General features: G+C 43.2%; 1 protein-coding gene across 2 annotated transcripts in view; it reads right to left on the bottom strand.

Annotated features, from left to right (window-relative positions):
* MET (MET proto-oncogene, receptor tyrosine kinase) overlaps nucleotides 1–25,681 on the bottom strand; it is a 106,714-nt gene that overhangs the window by 57,918 nt on the left and 23,115 nt on the right. The window contains exons 2-4 of one of the 2 annotated variants that reach the window (XM_080936247.1): nucleotides 24,939–24,987; nucleotides 20,361–21,616; nucleotides 264–455 (exon numbers count right to left, since the gene is read on the bottom strand). In XM_080936247.1, coding sequence (XP_080792373.1) covers nucleotides 264–455; nucleotides 20,361–21,563 — 1,395 coding nt within the window. In that variant the 5' untranslated portion in view covers nucleotides 21,564–21,616; nucleotides 24,939–24,987. The remainder of the gene's footprint in view (nucleotides 1–263; nucleotides 456–20,360; nucleotides 21,617–24,938; nucleotides 24,988–25,681) is intronic. The other variant, XM_080936246.1, reaches the window with a different exon arrangement.

Below are 25,681 nucleotides of genomic sequence, written 5' to 3'. Positions count from 1 at the left end.
GAAAACATAGCCTGAAAGTGCTTAATTGTTTCATTTTTGTTAACTTTCCAATCATGTGATAAACCTTATGAATTGAAGAAGAAGAAGGAGAAGAAAAAGACCATTCCAGACAAGATTAAACCTTTACAGAAACAAATTACCCACTTCATGAAAAAGTAGGTCGTGCCTCATTGTTGCCCTTCTGGGTTGCGTCTCTAGGGCCAGTTTGTAAATACCGTTCAGTGAAGATTGTACGAAGCCAGCTACCCTAAGAATGCTCTCACCTGCATGAAGCGACCTTCTGAGGTCCCTAGATTAGCAATGGTGAGGTCACCCTTGATGAAGGTGGAGATGGACGTCAGGAGCACTTGGTTGAGCCGGCCCATGAACAAGTCGACGCGCTGCAGAGCCGTGGTAAACTCCGTCCGATATTCATCGCTGCGCGCGTCACAGCCCGAGGAATTCCTCAGCAGGGTCTGGAATAAAACACGGCCGCGAGGTTATACAAGAGGAGGCAAACAAGCCGGTGGGAAACTTTGCTGTGTGTCATTAGAGAGCTTGCTCAGTCAGAGAAGATGCACTTAACCCTCAAGAGAATGGCGGCCCCAGGGAGTTTAGAGGTCTGGTGGGGTGGGTGGAATGGGGACATCCTCATGGAGCCCGGGTGGGGGCGGGGGTGGGGGCGGGGCGGGGAGGAGCTATGGGATGTGGAACAGTGGGAGGGTGGACCAGGAGGGAAATAAAATCTTGAGTGTAAAAATAAAATAAAGTAAAAGATTTGCTCAGAATATCAAGGATTGTCGCGCAAACAGCCCTGAAAGTCTGCAGTGACTCAAGTGGCCCCAGCTTTACTAGGTGCTATTGTGTGTACAGACTCTCAAAACTGGGAGGCAGAGTTTATTATCTCGGTGTTACACTGTGGCTCAAGTGTGTGGTTCAGGTGTACACTCATGAAGACGGAACCTGGATGCTGTTGACAGGAAGACAAAACTTCGAATGTCTTCTTTCTTGACTTTAACGTACGGTTCCTTAGCAGAAAGTCCCATGAAATGAATTTCAGGGATGCTGTTGGTGATGATGATGATGTTAAAAGTCATACTATGATCTATCTTTAAAATCCACACATGTTTTGTGGGAAGTTGTTTTTATAGAGAATTCATGGGCAGGGGGACAACTGAACACACATCACCTGCCTTCATCAAGTCTTGGTTCTTAGTGCATGTACACTTTGTAATTCCTATAATCTCTCTGTGTTCAGAAATTGAGGCGATCTGCGTTTTATTCTCTCATCTGTAAAACAGGGATTGCTACAGAAAAAAATGTCCCCCCACAACAGAGAACTGTTGCAGATTAAGTCAACTGGCTCATACGAATCTCTGGCAACAGAGCCAGCACACGGAATGTCACTTTAGACTGTCATCATTGGGAGAAAGATTTTTTTTTTAACATGCACATCAAATATCTTAGTAAGCAGTTTCTTGAGACACACACACTGATCTGCTAATGTTCGAATTCAAGTAGAAAGGTTGAGAAAAATATACTGTTGAACAATGCAGGAAAACGGCAATGGAGCACCTGTCTCTCTATGGATTGATCCAGTCTCTAGTGTTTCTCTTACCTCTCAGACCTAAGCATCTGAGCATTCTGTGCAGGACTCGGTCATGCCTGAGTATCCACATCAGACTTGCCAAGGCCTCTAGGGTCACCCCTGGACCACACCCTCCTCATATCCCCCCTGGTAACCCATTTCTCTTGCAATGTCTATTTTATTGACTCTACCACACGTCTGAGAGATCTCAGGCTTAGCCTGACCCTTTTGCCCCTCCCTGAGCTTATGATATTATACACTTCACAGAGTGACTCTTCCTTCCCTCCAGATGGAGGAGCCAGACATCTAAGTGTCTTCATGGTTCCCCCATCCTTCATCCCTCCCACGAAATCTACCAGGGAACTCTATCAATGTCATTGTCTAAGGGTCCTATTTTGGGGAGGGACAAGGCTTGTTTGGTTTACAAGTCCAAATCACGGTCCATCGCTGAAGGAAGTGAGAACAGAAACTGAAGCCAAGGCAGGAGGCATGAAGGAAAAGCTGTTCCTCCCAGGATTGGCTGCGCAGGGATGACATTACTGCCCATAGTGGGCTGGGTCTTCCTACACAGTGGGCTGGGTCTTCCCACACAGTGGGCTGGGTCTTCCCACACAGTGGGCTGGGTCTTCCCACACAGCGGGCTGGGTCTTCCCACACAGCGGGCTGGGTCTTCTCACACAGTGGGCTGGGTCTTCCCACACAGTGGGCTGGGTCTTCCCACACAGTGGGCTGGGTCTTCTCACACAGTGGGCTGGGTCTTCTCACACAGTGGGCTGGGTCTTCCCACACAGCGGGCTGGGTCTTCCCACTTCAATCAGCAATGAAGGCGATTGCAGCACAGAACGGCCAGTGATGGAGGCACTTCCTCACTTCAGGGTTCTCTGCTTCCAAGTGCCTAATTTTCATCGACAGACTTCCCAGATCTATCCCTGGTCTTTCCCGCTCCGTCGCTGTGACGTTTGCCTAGCCACCCACCCTTCTGCTGAGCTGTGGCAACTGCTTCTCACCCAGCATCACTGTCAGATTAGCTGTTTGTACTGCAGTAGGTCTTTATTTTTTGTATGACCTAACACCTCTTCCTTCTCATGTAGACCATGTAATACATTCTCTTGCTCCTAGGAGACAGCCCGATACTCCATTGTAGAATCACACGACAGCTTTTGCCCGCATATCACAAGCACAGTGGTAACTGTTTCTGCAGCAACTCCTTGTATCCATAATGTCGGGCTCTAGTCAACTGTAGTTGATCTTCCAAAGCTATACTGCCCCGGGGCAGACGGAGCATCATGTAGAGTAGGGAGTTAGTAAAGTCTGACAAGCCTAACTTAGAAGAAAAGAAATGAAGGCTTTACTCTTGGACATCTTGTTCATTTCGTTTTTGCTTTTCAAGACAGGGTTCCTCCCTGTAGTGCTGGCTGTCCTAGAATTTACGCTATAAACCAGGCTGGCCTCGGATTCACAGAGATCTACCTGCTTCTGCCTCATGAATGCTGGGATTAAAGGTCTGGGCCATCACTGACTGGCAGGACTCTTTTATATAGCTACTAGTCTGGGAAAATGATTGAGATGTCCGAAATCCTTTGTTACTATCATCCATTATAAAAGCCAGGGACGTAATCTTTTGTGGTACTTATGATACAACCCTTGGCTTTGTACCTACTAGGCAAGCGGGTATCACCTGCCCTCTAACTTACTGTTAAGAATAACAATTCAGTTTTATTACTGTGTAGTGACTTCATTCCTTAAGGTTGATCATCCATCACACAGAATTATGAAGTTCTTGCATATTTTTCCTCTGTGGCTAAAAGCCATCTGAAATATTCTATTTTTGTGCACTGGCAAGTTCCTTCACTTGAATTGGCAATCAATCAGCAAACCGAGAGACTCTTAGGAGAGACTAAATCTACCGCATCTTGTAATTAAGAAAACGGTTTGGTTCTGGACGCTTATTTTGATGTCCAATAAGCACTATTTCATCAGAAGCCTTTCCTCGCTAAGGTGCTATAGATTATTCTGAGGAGTAGCAGTTTAACTGGGATGTACCAGCTACTTGATTGAGATCGATTAATTGGTAATTGAGTTTTGTCTGGTGATTGCTGATTTGTTTTTTAGAGAGAGCCAAGGGAAGCCACTTAAAGGAGCAATGGACAATTTCAAATCTGATGTGCCCCATCAGGGCCAGGTTCCTTCCACACTAGGCCCTTCACTGCTCCTTCTAGATCTAGGTAGTATACTGGGAACTAAAAACCTCAAACCTGACCTAGGGCACAGAGTTGCTCAGTGGACTTTTCCTGGGATGCAAATGCAACATGGAAGGTGTGGAGCCATCTTGGGTCATAAACTATTGACCGCCTATGTCATCAAGACATAGGGACTTCCTCAGTACCTTTTGTCCCAGCTCCCCTCCGACATGTCTAAATGATGTCAGCAGATGATTACTGTTGCTCTAAGACTTTTGCATCTGCAAAGCCACCAGAGATAAAGCCCTTCTCCTAAGCTTTTAAGGTCCACCTTGCTGAGTGGGGTGAACAGGAGAGGAGGGGAGGCGATCTCTGGGAGTTTCTTAGAGTGCCTGCAAATCTACAGGAGCTCGCTGACTCTTTCTTCAGTGGAAATAGAGTGTTTCAACCAGGGACTCAGTCCCTATACCTGTTGCCCCACACAAAAAGACAGAAAATAAATCTGCACCAGCATCGATGGAATATTTATATCCTGAGGTTCAAGACCCTTCCTTCTGGAAATTGGCCTCTAGATCTCATCTTTTCAAGGATAAGTAGCATGGAGTTATGTCTCCATCTCTCCCCAGTAAAATTCCTACGTGGAGACATTGCACAATGCCCTAGACAGGACCTAAAGGGCTCCTTGATCTTGAAAGATTGTGCATTTGGGAGCCAAGAAACAAACAGGGTCAAGAACATTCTAGTTTCATAATGCACAGATCCAAATCTACTTCTTTTTTTTTTTTTTTTTTTTGTCTTTTCCCAAAGCAGAGAGCTGCAGGGGAGCAGTAAGAACACTGGCTTCCAGGAAGAGGTGATGTCCCCACATTCACTGCAGGAGAGGAGACTCTCCTTATCGCTCTCCCTGCTGAGAATGTTGGGCAACCCAGAGACTGCTGCAGGATGGCCTACAGTGTTGCTGTCTGAGCCTTAGCAATGGGATTTTAATGAGGAGCCAAGCTCTCCACATTGCAAATCAACATGCAACCAGGGCTAACTCTAAGTGTGACTCTCTACATCTCGCAAGGATGTCTCCGGCCTCAACATATGCACAAGGAGGATTGTGCACCATGCCCATGAACACACCGTCAACATGTTGCAAACTCCTTTCCCTGGGCTCTATCTTATATCCCATTCTAGGGATGACTAGAATTATACTATGCGCTTTGAATTAATACCTTGATTAATTCAGTGTATTGTGTTTAGTGTGTGAGGCTTTATAAAAATCAGTTTACCATTACTCGCTTGTTGCTTTTTTAAAACATGACTCAGATATATATTTTGTGCTTTTTTTTTAATAAAAAGAAAATTGAAGTGCTAGAAACCTCAATAGGTTTGACTCAAGATGTTTCCCTCAATTAACACTGTGATGTATGAAGCGAGTATGCAATTAGATTTAATTCTGTGTAATTAAGGATGTGATATATTTAAAATAGTGATTCTTTTAATTGATCTATAGGACAGATTTAGCTCATCTATAGCTAATTTAAATCAGTCATGTAGATAACTTTTTTATTTTAATTTAGTTTTGTAAAATCATTCCAGCTTACCCATACAGGTTCTTACGCCCCTGACCCTGGAAAATTAACATTAGGTTTTTAATATGAACTCTATTCAGAGTCATATTTTGCATAAAGTATAGTACTGACTTTGTGGGAGACTCAACTTTCAAAATAAAACGTTCTTTTTCTTGGACTCTTTTAGCCAGTTGGCTAGACACTCAACTGTGTTAGGGCTCTGGACTTCAACATCTGGTCATGCTTCTAACAGGGAGTCTATGCTGTACGATGTTTGCTCCTCCATTTCAGGCTAGTCAGGTTCATTGCCTATTACCCCATTGATCACCGGCCCACAGTGTGACTCCTCAGTCACTAGACCTTCTCAGTGATCAGCACTGAAGACTGGGATTTCTTGTGCAGAAGAATCAGTTCTTGGGCAGAGCAGGCTATGTGCCTAATGTCCAACGCTGGTATTGCTTGGCCCTTGTCCTGTGCTAGGAAGAGAACTCAAGTCTGCTGCTGTCAAGGCCGAGCACGAATTCCACCTACCCTGGGGTCGCGGCTCTGTGATGCCTAGTCCAGCAGTGTGGCTGCAGGGTGAGCAGAAAAACAGAGCGGGGGGGGGGGGGGCAGAGTTAAAGGCAAACTGGCAAAACCACATGCTTTTAGCCAGGCCAGCCACCAAGGGTGGCGCACACAGGCCTCTGGTTGGCCTGCTGCTGGCTCAGCACTGGTGAGTCACCTGGGGACAATGTGGCAGTTAAGACTCTCACTTGCCTAGTGCTGATGACCTAACTCTACACAGCCATCTGGCTTGTACTCCGCAGGGCAAGCACATCTCCACATCTGCCTGCGGGATATATTTGAATAGGTCTGACTCAAGCTCATTATTTTCCCCTCCCAGTTTGGGAGCGTTGATTTCTCTCTCCTTTAGTATAGGACTTCTATAAATCATTTCACCCTTCCCACCACAACCACCCCACGGCCATCTCCACTGCTGAATGTGGAACCCAAAGGTTCATAAACGCTAAGCACGTGTTCGACCAAGCTACTCCCAACCCCAGTCATATTTGCCACGGTTTTATCACAAAAGCATTGTACTTTTACTGTGGATACCTGCTCAAGACCAGTTACAAGTTCCAGCACAGAGAGGGGAGGGGCTCACAAAGTTCTACCCTTAGTGGAACACTTTTATTTTGAAAATGACTAAAAGGAGATTGTGTTCATGCCCTCATGGATAACCCACACTCATGGGCATATAAAACAGCAGTGAATGGAGTCAGTGGGCATGAAGCTGGCGTGGGGAGGGGGAGGAGGAGCTAGAGGGTGGGCGTAGGGGTTGAGTGTGGTGGGATCCCCTACATGTATTTACGAAGTTTCCAAGGAATTAAAAATTATACTAAATATGATTATATTATCCATTAAATACAAATATACTAAATAAAATTATATTAGACTTTGAAGATCATAAGATCCATGTGACATAGTTTACTTTTCTTGTATACACATAACTGTTTAAAAATGTCGAAACATTCTCAACTTGACATGTATGCCAAAATGTTTTTTTTTTAAGCCTTTCTTCTGAAGGCACTGAGCATACAGGGAGACCAAACACATAAAACACATAACGGATCATGTAAAACACAGAGCTGAGCACACAGGTAACTGTGGCTGCGCGGTGGTAGCACGTGCTATCAGACTAGAGCCGGGTGTGAGCAGTGTGGGCTGTAGCAGCTGCAGAACCTCACAGCAGAGATGGATGCTGAGCTAGGTCTCGGCAGAACTCAGACCGCAGGAGCAAAGGTTCCTGGAACAGAATGTATTCTGTGTATGTGTGGGTATAGCTTTCTGTATGCATGTATACGGGTGCTTGAATTAGTGTATGTATGCACACACACACACATATACATTTTTCCACTCCTGAGGTTAGAACACTCAAAATCCTACAATGATACAGGCTTCAGGATGGGAAATGCTAAAGCCTTTTCACTCTTTATCACTTCCTAAGGTGAATCAGATATAAAACAGGCTGAGCCCACATGGTTTTGGTTAGCAGCCTTCATACTGAGCTTTCGGTCTCAGCAAGGAGGGACAGTGATTCATCAAATTGCTCCCAAGTATGGCAGGTATTTGATGCTATGAGGAGGCTTTCTGTCTTTCTCTGTTTAGTTAATAGAAACCAAATTGTAATGCGCTTATTTCATAGGGGTATTAGAAAGGCAGAATGCACAAACCATCCCATCCACACTAACCAATCAAAAGGAAGCAATGTCTCCTGACGGTAGTAAGAGCAACAGCTTCCTTGTTGGCCCAGGAGGCTCTCCATTTCTATAGAGCAGCTAATAAATGTCTTAGCAGAGGGCAGGAGAGGCAAAGAATGAAATGGAAGTGTTCAGGCATGCCCTCGTATGTTCTTGAAGCCCAAGACTGTACTCTAGTCATGGGTCCAGTGGTTATTAGCACATATCCCTCTTTTCCATCTTAGCATTGTAGAATGAGATTCATTTCCTGTTTTCTCATGTGGCTTCAGACATGAACGATTTATCAGAAACTTTGTCAGTGGGCAAGGTGTCCTGAGTGCCCACCCCGTTCTCTCATTTCAGTTGGGCCTATCCAGTTCAGGTCAGGGTTCTCTGCTTAGCACATGCTTCACGAAGAAATGACAAGAGGAACCCTGTGTCCACAAGGGTGGTGCTGGCGAGGACACGGATTCTTATCTGTTGATCCACGTGTCACCTTAAATGTGAAACCATGACTGGTGTCTAGTGGTGAAAACCTGTAGGTGTCCAGGGCAAATGTCTAGGGAGGTGCCAATGTGACCATCACTCACAGTGAAAGTGTAACTCGAGCCGGATTCACTACATGTTCTCCTTAGTTCCCCACCCTGACAGCGTCATTCTGTTCTGGAAATATTCCAGAAGGCCTACAGGGACGAAGCTGTCCTGCCTCTAAATATTCTGAACGGCTTCAATTCTCCTTTCCCAATTTTGGCTCACCACCAAGTTCTGTAATTTCTGTCTGTCCACCTTCCTCACCTTCATCATCATCTCCTTTCACATTTCTCTCTCTTTGATTTGTCATTTTTTTTCTAAACTGCGTAGAAAGCACATGTGCATGTGTAATGTGTAAGAATGTAGGGAGGGAGCATGGGCTAGAAGAAATAGAACTTTTTAGTTTCTCCTGTGCTAATTTAAATATTCAAACCCTCCTACTCTATAAAATAGTTATTAGAGATCTGAAGAGAAGAATGAAAGGTAGCTTGGGGTAAAATGTTTTTACTAATAAATATTTCAATAGCCTACTTGAAACATGGATGTGTGTTAAAATCATTTGTTTGACCGCATGCATTTTGTTCATCTATTGTCTTACACACCAGATATATGGAGCGAGAATCTATAGCCCATACCAAGAGAATAACAACGTTGAGTGGAACATACAGTACTCTGCATGTATGTATTAAGAGATGTGGCTGAAACGGGTAGCAAATGTGACTCGGAAAAATTCAGACTACAGAGGGGAGAGGGAATGGGAGGGGAACTAGAGACTAGTTCCCGGGAAAGATAATATCTAAGGTGAGAATTATAAAAAGAAGAGAGAAGAAATGTGAGTTCGGCGAAGTGAGTGTTGAAGGGAATGGGAGGCTGACCATGGGGCAGGTATAAGAAGGCTGCGCTGTGAGGGAGTATCACAGACATTACCCATGACAGCGGTGACAGCCCAGGTATAGGCAAACATACCTGAGCTGCCATGGACCAGCTCACGGAGCCATGTGTGCAAGTATTCCCTAGTTTCATTCAGTGGCAGAACTTGTATCAGTGGTAACTTGGCATAGGCATCGTGGGACACCGAAATGCCAGGAAGTGGCCAGCCATGTGAGTCAGGGGTGTCAACTACCCTCCTTCTTCCTGCTAAGAGTTAGTTAGCTCTTGAGAGGCATACTGCTACACGTGAAGGAAACCAGGGCCCAAGTAAGACTCTCCTTGAATATCATGCAAATAAGTGTGGATTGTGTGCTGAAGCAATTGGGGGGAGCCCCCAAATTATTTCTAAAGTTTTAGCTATAAAACATGCTGCTTTCAAGAAAGATTACCACATCATCGGTACTTGGGAGACAAACTGGGTGGAGAAGAGGACAGATCCAGGATGATCTAATTTTCTCTTACTGGCATCATTTTTAGCCCACTAAAAGAATTTTTTTAGAAGCAATAATATTTTCTACTTCTGCTTTATAAACACATAGAAAGAAATCAAGGATTTTAAAACTATGTGTTTACTAGGAAAGAATCCAGATTTTAGTTTGAAGATGAGACAGAGGGTGGTTGCAGTCATGAAGAGGGCTGAGGCAGGCCAAGTCGTTCGTTGGAAATATTACATTTCTTGATTAAATGGGTGGTGTTTGCACCCATACCAGCAGCTGGATAAGGCTCTTAAGGACTCCTTATGTGAGGCCGGACTATAGCAGGAGACTGCCAACATGGGTTAATGAATGAGAGAGGTTGTGTAAACGATTACTTAATCCCAATGGAGGTTTTCCTGAGCTACTGGTGAGCTGGGTGAGGTTGATAGACAAGAGTAAGGTTAGAAGGAAACAGAGCCTTAAGCAAACAATAGTGCAATTTATTTTGTGATTTGCCTGGAGCCCAGAGTAGGAAATAAAAGCTGTGCTAAAGCAAGAAAGATAAGATGAAGACATACTATCTTCGCCAATGTAATTATCCATCCATTCACTCTGATAGATATTTTATCATATACCATATATTACAGGAAAAACAGAAAATGCGACTGTCTTAACTATTTCTTGAACCTCTAACACATTGAGCATGAAATAAGGTTCTCGGAGTTCTAGCTACTTCCATGGACAATGCAGGGAGATCTTCCATACATAAGCAATATTTACCTATGAAAACACCGGTGCTCACCTCCCTAGTAGCTGGTACACACTCTGTAAGACTGTTGTCTTTTCACTAGGCTTACGATGACATCAGTGGCCGGCACTTTCTTTGCCCTAGATCTTAGGAAACTGTGAAGGTTTGCTCTTGTTTTGTTTCATTTCTGTTTTTTTTTTTTTTCAATAGGAAACTTCCTTTTAAGTAGGTGGAAGAATTGTCACAGTTTATCACAATGGGACACCCCCTTTGTAGTTCTCAACAACTTAGAACTTTTGGCTTTGCAACACAGGCCACACGGTTCATCTACTGTCATTAAGTTACCACTTACACAGTGTGGCTTTCAACCCCCTATGGACAGCTCCAGCGGAATTGAAATTATATGTTACATACCCAACTTTACCTGCACTCACTACTTTAATAACATTTATTTCTAAAACAAAAATTTGAGCTTAGTTGAGAGCAAGAAATGCTGCTATTTTCCCCACAGTGTCTCCAGCTAACCCAATGTAACTGCTCTTTTCCAAAGTAGAAATATTTCTAAATCATTCTTACTAATAGAGTTATTGCTTCTTGTTTACCACAATGGTGGAGCCACGAATTTGTTTCTACTTAATGAATTATCAGATGTATTCTAGCCTATTGTAAACTTCCCATAATAATTCATGTTAAATACTGGGGCAACCTAATGTGACCCGAGGTTCACCTTTATTATTGCACATTAGGGCATTTCTTGAGACTCAGACTATCTCATATTATTGAAAATATGAAGACAATAGCTTAACTTTCCTATTGTCTTTTCTAAAATTGTATATATTTCTTACATCCACCAGCTCTCATAAACAGTCTTATTACATTCAAGACTTGGTCACTTTACTGGAAAATAAATAGTCCTCTGCCTGTAATTACAGGCTGCAGGAAGGGGCAAGCCAATGACCTCCCTGACTTGTAGGCACAGGAACAAGCTCTGAAGATTAAATACCTCCTATTCCCTTGGCAAACACCACTTCTTTGTGGGCCAAACAACAGTGAACAGACAAACACAGAAAAAGGCGAACATTTCTTTGGCTATATTAGACTATTTTTACACCTGCACTTCAAATCTTTGCAGCTTATGCAGATGATGAAAACACTGTTTACGGTTTATTCATAAAAAAACTTGTGTATACTTTACCGAGGTTGTCTATGCCTGTGATTTGTGTGCTCTTTCTTTCCTGTCCAAATGCATAGATTGCTTTAGGCCTCCCCCGAAGCACAAAATGACACTATGAATTGTCTGTGATCTAAAAGGCAGATGCTTGGTTGCAGCGCTCAGCAAATGCTTCCTTCTGGGATCCTCCCTCCCTTAGATATCATGATTAAATAAACGTATAAGCAGATGAAAATGATTGACAGGAGAGATAAAGGCTTAGTGTAAGGGCACCAAAAAAATGAAAGGATTGGCAACACAAAGATGACCCTGGTTGGAGGGCACACACTTGGACATTCAGGAGGTGCTCATGAGAGAAGCATGAGTCCTGGGAGCACTTGGCTCTCACTTGGCCGCTCAGCCACATGATCCTCATGAGCAGGAAACACAGTGGAAAGGGATGCAGTTGTGAAGGCTACGCTCTGCGGATACAGAAGGACAATGTGATTTGGACCATCTCAGCATCACATTGCCTTCAATTCTATCAGTGTTCATAATGCTGAGGGCTTCCAAAGGACTTGTTTGTGCGCTCTCAGAGTTGCATGATTCTTTGTCACAGGACTCATGAGTAATGGGAGAACCCTTTTCATGTGCAGAAGGAAAAAAAAATGTCTTCACAAAAACTGAGTGTTGACACAGAGAGAAGCAGGGAGCCAAGGAAGAAATAATCCAGCCCAGCAGAAACCCGATTCACTTCCAAAGGGGCTGATGGCATGCTAGGTTATGAGGCAGTGAGTGACAAGGTCTGTAGCTGCTAACCGTGCATACGTTACCTGCTTCTCACCAAGCTCCACTGAAACACATTGACAGTTTTACACAACAGAATATATTTTAGAGAGGTAAATTTCCAACAGAGCATTGTGCCTTCTGATAATTTTTGTTAAGTAGAAATGAATGCGCTCTGAGGACCCCAATCCATTAAAAAAAAAAAAAAGTTAAAAGTGAAATACAGCAGTTTGTGCTTAAGACAAAGGCCATGAAATAGGCTGTATGGTTAGTGTATTAGATGTTTGGCATACGTTTGCCTCAAACGAAATATACTAAAGACCCAATGCATTTTTGTACAGCCGCAAGCTTTATGTAAAGGATAACTTCCCTCTCCAGGGTAGTCTTTTAAGATCAAGTCATAAAGTTTAGATATTACCTTCATTTGATGTCACAGGTCACCTCATATCCCATGCATTATCAGGATGTCTTGTCTACTGGAGTGACTTGGTCATTCACTGCCATCTCCACTCATCCACTGACATGTGGAAAAAAGTGTCACATGCAGTTGGCTCACTACTGTCCTGGTAGCAAGATTAGCACCCATGAAGCAGCGGCTGAGCTTCTTAGCGAATCTGGGTTGGATAATAAATTCCCTCCTCGGATTCTTGCTGAAAATGGGGTTTACAAGGATCTGCTCTTTTCATGTCCTAAATGAAACAGTTAGACTTGTGGCGCTTCGCTTAAGCTGATAAGATGCAAGAACAAAGCTCGGGATGTAATTAGCTGAAGTTAAATGGGAAATATTGCACATTTCATTGTCGAGGTGATTTTTAGGGGCATTCACTCTGGCTATTGACTGCCGCACTAGTGCTTGGAACCTGTTTAGTGCATTAGCTCGAAGCACTATTGATTCACCCAGAGCTGGTGAGCCAGTCCAATCCCGCTTTGTCCCCAAATCCTGAGTGGCCCTTCGCGCTTAGTGTCGGTAAGATGCTTGAGAGACGCGAAGCGATCAACAGATATTTTCAATGTACCCTATCAATAGGAAATTTAGCATGCCAAGCTACACTGTGTTCCTGCTGTGCAGGTCTTTATTGCAGGCTGCCACGAACCATTCGTGTGTTCTGGAATGACAAAACAAAACAAAACAAAACAAAACAAAAAACAAACCAACAAACTGGATTTTCGTGAAGTCACCTTCCAAACTCAAACTGACCCCAACTCACCCCTTGACACCTTTCACAATCTGAAGGGTGGCCAGCCATTTAATGCTCTCTGATTGATGGTCACTTTGATGAGATACCCAAATAAGATAAGGGAAGTTAGGTATTAGCGGGAATTAACGATGCATCTTTTTGTTATAGAATTGTATCATTACTAACCATCTGCAGCCGTGCATGAACATGGAGGATGGTTAAAACAAATTGTTCTGTGTTAGCGTGCACTACACATTTCCCTTTCCTTGTGACAGACTGGAAAAGCTTCCTGAAGTGTTTGTACACACACTGCATCAGCTCCCACATCAGCCGGGCTCCCAGGTGAAGTGCCTTCAATTGCTTCCCTAAGGTAGAGCCTAGCTTTTAGAGTAGGAAGTCAAAAACTGCTCAACCATTGATTCACATGCAAATGAACTCTTCTGGAACGGTTTAGTTTGAAAAAATATATAATTAGCAGACTGGAATGTATCCAGAACCCTAGAATCACTCACTATATCCATGATTTAAAAAAAAAAGAAAGAAAGAAAAAAGAAAAGTCAAGGGATTTGTATTAACTTCAAGAGTAGCCAAGCCTTTGGCTTCATTTTCCCAATTCGTCCCAGCCCTCCCAGCATTGGAGGTATGACTTTCCAGCACCTGGGTGCTTGCTCATTTTAAACATACTGCATTCGTATTTGTGCCACCCCCCCCCCAAAAAAAATCCTGAGTCTTCTCTGAATTCCGGCAGATCCTTGTTTTTCTTGTTTGAGAGACGAGATAAGAACAGAGGGAGGGATGGCCACTGATAAGAGAGAAGTCTGGAGGAGAAGTGTAACACCCAAGATTCGAGTTGTTATAGTAAGTCTTAAAAAATCTGTTATTACTCAAGTAGGTTATTATCCTTATCAGCATGTGGGGCTCTGCATCCTTCCAGCAATCTCCAACCGTGGATCGTGGGAATGAAAACTTCACATCGGTGCTTTGGCTTCAGAATTTTGCCTTTTTCCAAAAGTCAGCATTAAGATTGATTTCTTTTCCTGTGGATTTATTGTCTGACACAGCAACCTCCCCAAATGAATCACCATCTAATGGATCAGCAACGTAACACAGTCGTGCCCTGCTTCAGAAGACAGAGAGGACAGGAAACACTCTTTAAACGCAAGGGGCATGGGCAAACTCAACTACCCCACACGTGGGAGATACTGTCACTCACATCCTGAGTCAGTGCCATCCCAGGCTGCCCATCTGTCTGGCCCGTGTTTCAACTTTAACTGTGTTCTTTTGTTGCTTTGGCTTTTGAAAGCATCATGCTATGGGACCTTAAAATCTTTTCTGGGGGGGGCGGGCTTCAGGGACAGACAAGTGACAATTTAAGGGGGTTAGCAGGAAGATGGGAGGGAGTAAAAGGCACTAATCACTCATTTGGCACTTTTTAAACAACATCCACCGTGTTGCCAATGAACTCAGGGTATTTTGAAATTCGGTAAAAAAATTGGTTGTAAGTTTCTCTTAAGTAAAAAGAAAAATGCACCGTGCCATTTTGTATGCAGCAGAGAGTTCAAATATGACAAAATGCAGCAATGTGCTGAGTCTGTGAGAGAACAGAGCTCATGGCTACGGAAAAAAAGCAAGAGAAAATAGAGTTTTACTTAGATCAATATATATTAATATATTAATCCCTGTACCTCCAGGATTCTCTGTCTCACAAGAGTTTTGTTTTGGTAGCAATTACATTAGCCGCACATCCAAGCTATTTCATGTTCAAGTCTGGAGAACTGTCTGATTGATATCAAGAATAAAGACCCCCCAGCAACAGTGCCCACTGAGGGTAACACTCTCTCATTCCTGAACACAGGAAGTAAAAAACAACCTTATAATCCAACTTCACATTTATCACCCCTAAAACAAAATGCATTCCCCAGGGGGCACTGTAGTCTTAATAAGCTATCCCGGACCAACCGAAGGACATGCTTGTCATTTCCAACACTGGCTCCACATCCACAGTTTGAATAGTGTGGGGGATTATAGATACACAGCCTATAGAGAGTTATAAATCTCTGTTTGTTTTATTAAATATTACAAGACATGCCCTGAGGAGGACAGATCAATAACGGACCTCGTGGTTTCCTGATGGAATGCTGCAATTATTTTCTTTCATTACAACTTAAATGTAACTCAATTTTATCCATCCATCATCTTTATGGTAGCGATAAGAAACGCCACCGAAGGCTTGTTTCTCGGCCTATGCCTGATAATTCCTCGTTTGCATCTTGCTTTGATTTCTGTTCTTCTTGAAAACCGTCCTAATTACCTTCCTTTCCCTCTCTGACCGCCTTGAGTGGTGACCCTTTAACTTTGGCACTCTAGGACGGAGATGGAAAATTACTACCTCTAGTTTCCTTTATTTTGGGAAGCAGTTGGCTGCTCCTTGAATCGGAGTACAAGTGGCATTTGAGAAACAAGGAAGCTCAGTACAAACAACCTAGGAGGTTGACATTTCAGGAGCTGGATTGTGTAATTCTCAATGCAAAGTTTCACTTTAAGTACAGAAGACGGTGTCTTGCTTTACCAGGGCTTTAAACTTTGAGTCGGAGTGCGGAGCAGACTTCTGTCTTGAGTGTAATGAAATCTGATCCAGTTGTTGTCCCACTGAGTGTCAGCAAACTTAGCCATGAGCTAATTATGCTCGGTAGAAGTTTTGCCGCTCATAATGTAGAGAGAGGGAAGTGAAGGATTCTCATGAGAACCACAATATGCATTTTTCAAAAAAGGAAGAGAAATAATAGGTCATTTGCATTCATCTCTCTCTAGACAAGCATTCCTTATAGCAATAGCTGACATTTAATATGGGCACTGGACCAAGCCAGGACTGTTTTGGGTATTATGCTTGTCCACATGAGACCTTCAGCATGAGGCCAGACCGCCCGGAGAATGTCAGTAATGGTCACAAGGTTACCAGGTAGGACCCAGGGGGGTGCAGGACTGACCCCGGATCTTGGGCTTCATACTCCTCTCATGAGGCTCGATTGATTCCCAAGAAGCAATTTTAGAGTCATCTCATTCTGCCAGGCATGGTAAAGTCCTCACACATCCTGTGAACATCTGTGAAACAGGTTGTGTTACCTGCATGTCGAAGATGAAACTTGAATTGTAAGAAGTCAAGCAGCAGCCAGAAGTCCTACAAGTGTGCTGTAAATCAGGCCTCTCCCCTCAGCTGATTCACCAATCATCACTAAGATCACTAAGACATCACTGAGTCTATGAACCACACTGCAGGACAGACCCTCGGGCAAGGCAAAGCTAGCCAGCGCAAAACAGACTCCATGTTTATTTGGTGTGATTTCCCCCCCTTGGTTGTGATATGTTTTATCTTACTGCTTTTTTTTCTTTTTCTTTTTTCTTGATAAAGAGAGAGGTGGGAGCAGAGAACACAAATTTGGGGGGAGGGTAGGGAGGTTGGAATGATTTGGCGAGGAGAAAGAATATGATCAGAATATACTGTATGTTTGAAAACAACCGAACAAACAAAGAAGACCAAGATGCTGAGGAGATATTTGCCACAAGCTTACTCTTTCAAATGTTTATATAAAAGAGCGAAACTTTGGTAATGGGACTGACTCTAAGGAAAACAGTGCAATGAATTTTACATAAAAAAATTCAGTCCAGTATTTTACATAAAAAAACCTCTCCTATCTCAACCTCCACGAAAATCTTTTCTAAAATGTAGTAGGACAGGTCTCCAAATTAGATACATAGTATACTTACAGAACAAGCTTGCTTCTGATTTTAAGATTTAAAATAATTCTCCCATACATGATGCAGGGTGGGGGAACCCTCTGAGGCAAAGGGGAGGAGGAATAGGGCGAAGAACTCTGGGAGGGTGGGAACAAGTGGGGAACATTTGGGATGTAGGTAAATAAAATAATTAATTTCAAAAAACCCCACTGATTTGAATTTCCAGAAATCATCTCAACATGTTCTTAAACTTCTTTCTGGACTTCCAAGTCAACTAATTTATGTATGATTGGTGGAGATTCCAGAAATGCAAAGCAAATGAATGAATTTATTATCATGTTTATCTTCAGATAGACAGAGGAGGGTTTCCCCCTCTAAAGTTATTACCACGTTTCCATATTATAGGGGCATTTTCTCAATGATTTTATTTTGCATACTAATATTCCTAATGGAACATACACTAACCTAGAACAACACAAACTGAAGATAACCTAAGATGCTTATAAAGGTTCATCAATGAGTAGGTTAAAAAGAAAAGGCCAAGAATGATAGTTAAAATGCATTTGAAAGTATTGTGGGTCTGCACATGGATAGAATTCAAACAAAGTTAGATATCACTGTACACGAGCCCTTTAAAAAGTTACACCCAAACTCAAGAGCAAAAAATGTGTGCATTGTGAAAAGTCAAGACCACATTCTTATAGAAGGTCTGTCATGACCAACAGCACTGGTATTTTTATGGACGCAGACTTGTGGCTTGGGATAAGCTCTGTACATCTGCATAGCATGTAGAGACGAGCTCTGAAGCACAATTAGGCATAGGTAAAAAAGTAATGTGCTCTCGGAATTATCAGATGACTCAAAGGAGGCTTTTCTGGTACAGATATGAGAGGATGCCTGTAAATACATTAGATACCTTCATGAGATGTGAGGTGAGAGAAAGCAACACAACTTGAGCATCAGTGAGTAGGTTGTGCCTGAAACATCTGCTGGATCCCTGAATAGATGGTCTTCCCTGGCCTCCTCGTGCGTGATCATGCAGAAGAAATACATTTTCTGTATGGCAAGAGATAGAAGGACATAACGCCCTCTAATAGATCTTCTCACATACATGGAGGGCTGGGCAGGAGCCAAAGTTGGGAAGTACCACCGTAGGTAGCATCTTTCAAGTTGTCCAAAGAACACTCAAGTCTGTCCACAGATATACTAGAGATATTAAAAGCAAAAATACCCAATGTGTTTCTAGTCGTGAAACTTCTTGCCGAAAATAAAGACTATATTCCAAGGTGTTATTAGGTCACCTGATACCTGGCCAGGTTAACCGGCCAAGAAAAACTGGAGTCATCTCACTGTTTAGAGGGTCATCTTGTTCCTAACTGGCTCAGTCTGTGTAAGTCGTTTGGTCTTGGTGCCGTTTAGAACAAAGCTAGGACTACATGCCGATTGTTGGAACTCTTTCTGTGGGCTGGGTACGTGAAAAAAAAAATGTGTGTAGTCTCAGTGTCAGCAGAATTTCAGCCATTAGTAAGTGAAGAATGTAAACAGGCAAATAAAAATTGGAGGTTTACAGGTATTTCTTTTTATGGAATTTGGCCAGCTCGAAACTTGGCTTCCCTCTCACGAAGACTGTTGGCAAGTTACATCTTGTTTGCCGCAAGAATTTTTTGAGATGGGAGTGATAATGGTTTCAGGTGTGGCGTTTGGGGCATTTTTTCCTTCGTGATAAAACTGGCCTGCATTTTATTGGATAATCTTGCCCTTTGTTCCCCCTGGAACACTAAACAACAACAACAAAAAAGGGCAACTCGGGTGAGATGAAGGTCAGAAGGTTTTGAGACATTCTAAAATGAGTAAGGACATTTGCAAGTGGGAGGCTGAAATGTTCAAAATAAAACAATGAGATAAGATACCGGTATGCTCCTGCAAAATCAAGGCTCGCCATAACGTTTAGCAGTACAAAATCCAGGCACCCAGGGCATATGCCCTGGGTGCTCCAGAGAACTCCTAATAGGTTCTTTAAACTTGTGTTGCCCAACTAGTTGTGCTCTGTGGGCAAGGCAATTGTGTTCAAGATGTGGTGAGTATCACACTTGCATTTCTGAATTCCAGGTTTCTGAAAGGCCTTCAGTGTACTTCCATTCAGATTTTCTATTGCAAAACAATCTTGGAGTTTATAATGTATATCAAACACGTGAGTGGGCGGTACATCTTGGGTGTCATGGTGTCCATGTTATATGTACTATCAGATTTTGGAAGAGAAAGGAGGGAAGCTTTTTCTACGTTTCATCAAAGGTTGTATTTTCTAAGTTCCATAAAACAAATAATTTTCCATGTAAGAAATATCCCAGGCTCATTGAGGTTGGTTCATATTCCTGAACACACGTGCCCTGAGTCCCCCTCAGCAGAATTACATAGTTCTCTTATCTAGTACATGTAGACTGCTCTTCCTGGTTGTACATACAACCTTTATTTCTTAGATTGAAAGCCACTTGGGCAAGACACACATTTCCAAAGCCACATGCATTTATGTGTTTAGACAGGACTCAGAGTGACACTATTTGTTCATCTTGGTCCCTGAGGGTCCCTGTGTTAGAAGGCACAGCCATGCTCTATGTGTAAATCTAGGCTCAACACAACAACTCCCAAGACTGAAACAGACTCCCTAGACAAGTCTCAGTCACAGAGTGATCAAAGGTCAGATGGCAAATTCTACTTTATTTAAATAAAAGCACCAATAATTATCCTATGCTATATTAACCCGCCTGCCTGCCTGTCTGTCTGTCTGTCTCTCTCTCTCTCTCTCTCTCTCTCTCTCTCTCTCTTTGTGTGTGTGTGTGTGTGTGTTTGTGTCTGTGTGTCTGTGTGTGTGTCTGTGTGTGTGTCTGTGTGTACATGGGTTTATTTTTGTGTGTGTGGGCACATGGAGGCCAGAAGTGAGACTTGGTTATCACCCCCTAGTAACCTGTTTGTTTTCATTTATTCATTTGAGACAAGGTCTTTCTCAGTTGACTGACCACTGAGCCCAAGACATTCCTCATATTAGTGCTGGGATTGCAAGCATAGGCCACCACACCTGTTTGTTCTCTTTCTCCACATGGTTTCCTGTAATGCAGTCCCATCCCACCTGCTTATACAACAAACATTTCACTGACAGAGCTTCCTCCTCAGTCCCACATTAATTTCATAAGCTATTGCTTTCATCATTAATCAAGATCAATTTCTTAATTTTCTTACAAAGAATCTGTAAATATTTTCAATATTTACAAATACTCATCAACCACAGAATAGCTTCCGTTTCTTTCTTTTTTTTTTTAAATTTTGTTTCATACCTAATTTTAAGTGAGACGCCTACGGGACTTACCCTATTGAAACAGTGCTCATGGTTGGGTCCATAAAAATGCTGGAGGCATCGCACGTTGTTTTTGTTGACAATCTTGTTGAAGAAGTCATTGACATATTTGATGGGGAACGCGCAGACTGCTGATCGATTCATGGGTTCGGCAGAATCTGGCTTGCTTTGTGCAAACACCCCGTAGAGGATGTCATCATTTGGGCTGGCTCCTATTTGCTTAGCAAGATTGGCCCCTGGTTTACTGATATACGCAGCTTGGAGGATATTAAACACTTCTTCCCTTGTGGATCTCTTTCTTCTTTTTTCTGTCAGAATACATTCCAGAGGCATTTCCATGTAGGAGTGCAGCCCAGAGTCTACAGAACAGAACCTGATTACTCTGGTATGAAAAGTCTGAGCATCTAGGGTTTCCTTTTGGACAGTCAGGAAGTAAATAAAATGGTTGCTTTCGAAGGCATGTATGTACTTGATGGGGTAGGAATCTCGGAATTCTGGTAAGACATCAATATAAGACTGGTCCGTCAAAAACTTGAAACCATCTTGGGTTTCCTTCAGCCGCCTCACTGACATTGAGTGCAGTGAGTGATCAGGAGGGAAGGAAGAACTTAGCGTATTCCCCACAAAGAAATTGATGAAGCGGTCCTTTTCAGACAGGAGGACCTTGGCCCCCAGGGCACTCACTACGCAGTCGGGACACTGGCCTGACTCTTCATCCACAAGTGAGGAGAACATGCAGTGAACCTCGGACTGTATGTCAGCAGAGTTGTCAGGAGGAAGGACATGCCGCTGGCAGGTCCCTCTGTTGACACTGCCACAGCTGATGAGTTGGTCGTCGTAGTATGTGTCAACAAGCAGAGCCATGTTGTTGTTGTCTTTCCAAACACCTCCGGATGAGTTGACTTTGCTGCTACAGTCCTGACAAGGAGAACAATCTGGGTGTTCCATCACCGGCCCTGTCTTGAACTCAGACACCTTCTGAAGGTCTTTGTCATTTAAAACATAAATGTAGTTGGTGGCTCCGAGGTAAATGTGATGCCCGTGCAGGATGACATTCTGGATGGGGGTTTCTGCGGTGAAGTTGGGAAGCTGATACTTCATGTTCACGTTCATCTCAGACTTCACTAGGGCCTCCTTGCACTCCCCGTGACTCCTCTGCACCAAGGTCAGCAGCAGCACCAGAATGCCAGGTGCCAGCGCCGTGGGAGCCTTCATTGTGAGGAGTTGATCTGCCGAGACACATTCAGGCAAGAGCCCTTGAGTTGTCACTGGAAACAAAGAAAAATGGAAGCATGACTCCAGCCTCGCTATTAGAAATACCATCTCATAACCGGAATCTCTTACATAGAACAAGAAGGAAAATCTGGGAGCTGGCTTCACATAAAGATGCATTGTAGGGCTGGACATGACTCCACATCGTTTAATTTTAGAAGTCAAGCCACGAACGAGTAATTTTCAAGGGCCATTATGTGATGCAAACAATGTTCTGTGTCGGGGCTGTGCAGCAACCGAGAGGCATTCAGCAGCTCAGTAAGGAGCACAGCGCATTCTGTCTTAACCCCTTGCTGGTTGCTTAATGTGGTTTCATATCTGTGGCTAATGACTAGGTTGATACTTAAACTTTCTTGGTTAGTCAAGTAAAGGAACTGTGGCTCAGATTCATTTATTCTGGAAATCACAGCAGGCATTGTCTCCTTGAGAGCATGTAGAATTACTAGGCTAAATTTAGCTTCCTTTTGGAAGAAAACAAGCATAAATCCCAGAAGCAAGTAATCAACATGCTGTTTATAGGATTTGTGTGTGTGTGTGTGTGTGTGTATGTGTGTGTGTGTGTGTGTGTGTGTACAGGGAAAAGGTATGGTTAAATTTGGCTATAGTTAACCTATTGTTTTAGACAGACAAATGCTAATGCAAGATCACCAGGACTTCAAAACAAACAGCAGGCTGAAATCCTTAAAAATAAAATTTAATCTTCAGAACTGAAGTTCTAGAACTATTTCCCAGGGGAAAGAAAACAACATATTGTTCATTATCAAGTCAAAAAGCTCTTTAGTAAAAAGAACATTAATTCAGTATTCCATGGTATGCAATGGGACCAGGTTTTCTCCCAGGAACCATGGCAGCTTCGTTGTTCCGTTTTTAAACATATAAGGGGCACAGGTTAAAAACGTGTGAATTCTACTGATCACAGTTATGGGCAGGGGTTGGGTATTGTTTTGCAAAAGAGAGGCTTTAGAATGAAAGCTAATTACCTAGCACTGTGTTTTCAGACAGGACTGAAGAACACTTAAAACCACATCTGGCATTACGGTGGCTGTAAAGACTTGAGAATCTGTGGAACCACACCAAAGTCACAGAGCAACTATGATGTGCGTAGCTCTCTGCTCTCACTATGGGAAATGGAAAATGGCACCTGGCTCCTGCCTTTCAGTGAACCTAAAAAACAGTTACTACATAACACACATAGGTTGATGACTACACTATCTGGCATTACAACCCCCCATATGGGACTAACTCCAAACTACAGGCATCGATCGAGAGAGGGGGAGATGTGCCCTGTATGGGCCTATGCTATGAGAAACAGGCACACATTCATCATGTTGTGAGGTGCAGAAGAGGGAGGGCAACATCTGTCTGACTCATTGCTGTCTTCCAATAACTGGTTACAGAGAATCCCGGAGTATAGCTTCGCATTAGAGTAATACACACCAAATCTCTACGTAAACAAAAGATAAGCAGTAGGTTAAAAACCAAGAACCTTTGCTTCATATCCACTGACTTCGGTTCTATAGCATTTCGAAGAACTGAGAGCTTTAAAGGAAGGGTTGGCCAGCAAGTGCAGCAGCCTGAAGTGAGGGCCAGAAGCAACACAGTGTTCCTATGAACAGAAAGCGACAGTGAGTCATAGATTAGTACATAGCATCTGACACCTGCTTAGACCGAATAAAAGGAAGGTGAAGATGACGGGGAGCCATCTGGGCAGAAGTAGACTGAGAGACAACGGCATAGCAGGCAGAAAGATTTTAAGCCTGCCAAGATTAAGAATGTAATGGGAACCAAGTACAGGCCTACCATAGGAATGATTAGGAGGGTTCAAGTTATTTATCAGGAATCAGGTGCCTAGAATACATGGGGAATGAATTTTCTGAGCAGATGGAACATCTATGCAGCTATGGATGAGAGATGTGATTGGTCCAGGTGAGACACATCTGCTTTGAGTGATACAGTAGCAAGTGCTCAGGATGGGATACAAATTCAGGACTCAGTGTGCTTCAGAGATAGAAATATTCTGCAAAAAAAATGTGATAACTAAAGCCTAGGTTGGTATGCTTGTCACCATGGGACTGGAAAAAGGAGATGGCCAATGGGTTAAATCCGGGTGAATACTTGCATTAGGAAGAACTAAACAAAGAGTCAACTTAAGAAGGCTCAAGTCATTGAGACATCAAAAGCCAGCATTGTTTCAGTGTTGCAGAAGCCAGGTGAAGGTCTCAAGAGGCACCTAGGCCATACAGAAAAGAACTATTTGTTGACTTTCCAAGAGTGGTTTCAATAAATTTAACAGTAGCTTTCAAAAGACTATTAAGGCGCAAGGGAATGTGTGTCTTGAGGAAGCAGAATGTACACCCAAAGAAGAGCAAGCAGAAGGCAACAGCAGTTGTTTGGGGCTCATTGTTAAACTGTAGGAAAGATGTACACTTGTTTGCAAGACTTTCCCTTCTTATACTAACACTGCTTTGGTACCAACAAAAATCCATGGTGTCCTTCTCTGGAAAGCTCTTAGTCCATCGGTAGAGGCAACGAGTTAACAGACAGCTGTGTGAGTGGGGAGGAAACCAGGCTGTAAATGAGGCTAGAACTCATTCCTCGAGGAGGCCAGTGAGTGAGGTGTCCTCACAGACACAGCTGCTTTGTGCAGAGCAGAGAGCCAGTGGGGAGCATGAGACATGGGCAGAGGGCGGTGGCAGGTAGTAGAGTCTTCGAAGTGGGGTGACAGGCACAACTGAGAGATAAAGCTGATGAGGCAATATTCCAAACAAGTATCCCCAAGATTCCAGGAATACAAGAGAGGGTCACAGGGTCCACGTGGAGGTCCATGTAGAGCCAAGAGGAGAGGTCACATGGCAACACAGGAGCAGTGAGGATCCAGAACATAGTTACTCTGTGTAGTACAAGTGAATCAGAATACAGGAACCAACACGTGTTTTGAGTATCGAATGCAAAGGAGGTACAAGGGATTTCGGCTGGAGCAAGAAAGTTCAAAAATAGCCGGGGCAGAGCATGCAAACTAAGATCAGCAAGAAATAAAAAGAACAGTGTTGAGCTAAGATGTCTTCCCTTTAAGGCAAGATACACTCGACATGCCGTGGCTACCACTTCACATGCATGAAAGAGAGGAAACCTAGTGTAGACAGTTGAGGACACAGTGGTCTTCAGGGTCACTGTAGAGGTATCCAGATGAGGAGACAGGCTTTGAGGGGATGTGTAACAGAGCCAGAAAACCACAGTTACACCAGAGAGCAAAGGAAAGCTTCAGAGGTATAAGCCATAGAATAATAAAACCAACAAAAATATGCATTGTATGCTTACCACATGCCGGGCGTTCTGCTAAGCCATCGGATTTCTCTCCACAAGCATCCTGTGAAGAAGGAAGTATGATTATCATCCTCTTCTGGATGAGTGTGCTTGGCAGAAGTCCTCCAGTATGAACCAAGACTCAGTTCCATGCCTAACAGACAGCTGCCCCCACTCAGATGCTTCATTAACATCGACGGAAATCACAGCAGGAGCTGAAGTCTCTCCATCCAGAGCTCTGGTCCCAGCCCTTCCCTGTCTAACTATGTGACTTAAGGTCATTCGCCCACCTCTGAGCACACAGTCCAATATTCTCATGTGATTGTTCTTAAGTGTAAAATAGAGAGGATATTTAAAGATACATGACCATTTTAGAGTATACATGAAAACTGGGATTGGAACTGCTATTTTAACGTATACTTCTCATTGTTGTGAAATATACTAGAATATATATTTTTTTGATGATGGTAAGGGAAACAAGAAGGAATAAAACTGAGGGACTGGAGACAAATTGTCCTATCGGTCCAGAGTACATTTTGTGAAAAATTGTTTTTTCTTAACAGGACACAGGCCAGTATATCTTCCAAGAATGAGACTCTCTGTCTATATTTTCTCCAAAATATTGCAGGCAATAAGAGAATGCTCATTTCCAAAAGGAAGGCCAGACAATCTTATAAACTCATTTGCATCCAAGTTGACCATGAGTGCGGTACTGAATGTGCACGGCTTAGGTTTTCTCTTGTGGAGAAAGCTTCAAA

This window comes from Micromys minutus, assembly GCF_963924665.1.
Source record: "Micromys minutus genome assembly, chromosome: 23".
NCBI classification, from domain to species: Eukaryota; Metazoa; Chordata; class Mammalia; order Rodentia; family Muridae; genus Micromys; species Micromys minutus.
This window is presented reverse-complemented; position numbering and strand designations above follow the sequence as displayed.